This window comes from Bison bison, unplaced genomic scaffold, assembly GCF_000754665.1.
Source record: "Bison bison bison isolate TAMUID 2011002044 unplaced genomic scaffold, Bison_UMD1.0 scf7180017854933, whole genome shotgun sequence".
Lineage (NCBI taxonomy): Eukaryota > Metazoa > Chordata > Mammalia > Artiodactyla > Bovidae > Bison > Bison bison.
In genome coordinates this window covers 4,417-5,807 of record NW_011485506.1, presented here as the reverse complement: position 1 = coordinate 5,807, position 1,391 = coordinate 4,417, and the positions used below count along the sequence as shown (strand labels likewise).

At 68.7% G+C, this 1,391-nt stretch overlaps 1 protein-coding gene across 1 annotated transcript in view; it reads right to left on the bottom strand.

Annotated features, from left to right (window-relative positions):
* LOC105001433 (60S acidic ribosomal protein P2-like) overlaps positions 1-648 on the bottom strand; it is a 4,763-nt gene extending 4,115 nt beyond the window's left edge. The window contains exons 1-2 of the mRNA XM_010857699.1: positions 567-648; positions 297-472 (exon numbers count right to left, since the gene is read on the bottom strand). Of these exons, the coding sequence (XP_010856001.1) occupies positions 297-472; positions 567-648 (258 nt within the window). The remainder of the gene's footprint in view (positions 1-296; positions 473-566) is intronic.
* Positions 649-1,391: the final 743 nt, after the last annotated feature.

Below are 1,391 nucleotides of genomic sequence, written 5' to 3'. Positions count from 1 at the left end.
CCCAAGGTAGGGTCATGGAAGGTGGGCCCTGGGCTCTACGGGGCCTGAGAGGACGCCTTTGGGGACTGGCTGGGGACCTCGGTGCTGTCCTCCGGCAGGAGGTGGGTGTGGGGCAGCAGCTGCGATCAGCCCTCAGGACCCCCTCCAGCCAGAGATCGCACTAGTTGATTTTAACACGGGGCCGGGAGTGCATGGCCAGAGCAGAGCGGGCCCAGGGCCCGAGAACCTCGGAAGGGTTGGGTTTTGTGGCGCGAAAAGCGGGCCTTCCCGCGGGAAGGCCGGTCGCACAGACGCACGCCGGCCGACAGGAAGCTGAGTGCGGCAGGGCGGTGTTTGGCAGAGAGCAGGCGGGGCGGGCGGGACCCTGAGACCCCTGCCGGCGGAGCCTGCAGACGCCAGGCGAGCTTCCCACGCGGCCGGACCCGGAAACGCGCCGCCGGGAGCGCAGGTGACGCGCGGACCGCGGGCGCGTCTAGGGGACGCGGAGGTTGGGGTGCGGGTGTTGCGGTGCGGTCTCTCCCCCAGGACACGCCCCAAGCGGTCGTGGCTGCGACTGCGCGGTGCACCGACCTCCCCTGCGGACCGAGGTGCGAGCTGGAAGTGGCGGGAAAGTCCTCCAGGGGCCAGGAAGTGGGGTCCCGTCCTCATGAACCCCCTTGCACTGCTCGGACAGACGCGGGCAGGATCACTCGTGTCCTTGCCTGGGCTACGCCCCACGTGGTAGATGAGAGCCAGTGCCTCGGTTGGAGCCGAGAAATGTGAAGGTTGGAGGTGGGACTCTGGTGCCCAGCAGGCAGAGTTGGGGGGGCTGGACTAGGAGTCCCTTTTCAAGTTTGTAGACTCGGGGTGTGAAGCCTCCCTCCCCCAGTCCCTCAGGCATGTCCCCAAGCCCCTCTGCACTCACAGGTCTCCTGCCTGCCGCCTTCCCAGCCCCGGGGAGTCCTGTTGCCCGCCCATGTCAGTGACAGTTGTCCAGCCTAGGCGTTGGACTCTGGACCAGTGGGCCTGGCTCTCTGCAGCCTGAGTTCCCCTTCCTCTGGCTGGGAGAACGCCCAGCCCGCTCCTCCCCCTGACTGCAGCCTCTTTGGGTCCTGCCTGAGCAGGCCTGCCTGGCGAGCTGGGACATGTCTGGTCCCCGAGGACGGCTGGTGGGCGATGGCTGCGATGGAGGCGGGGCCGGTGCCTGCGACGTTGGCCCCAGAAGATGCTGCGCGAGATGCTTCAGAGGCTGCGGGTGCGGGGCCGGAGGCGCCCCTGCTCCCGGCAGGGAACCGGCTAAGCCTGCACCTGCACCCCGGGGGCTGCCGCCGGCTGCTGCGCCTGTGTGCCCAGCAGGCCCCTCAGCTGCTGGAGGTGGACTTCTTGCAGCTGAGTGGCCACGAGGACCCTCA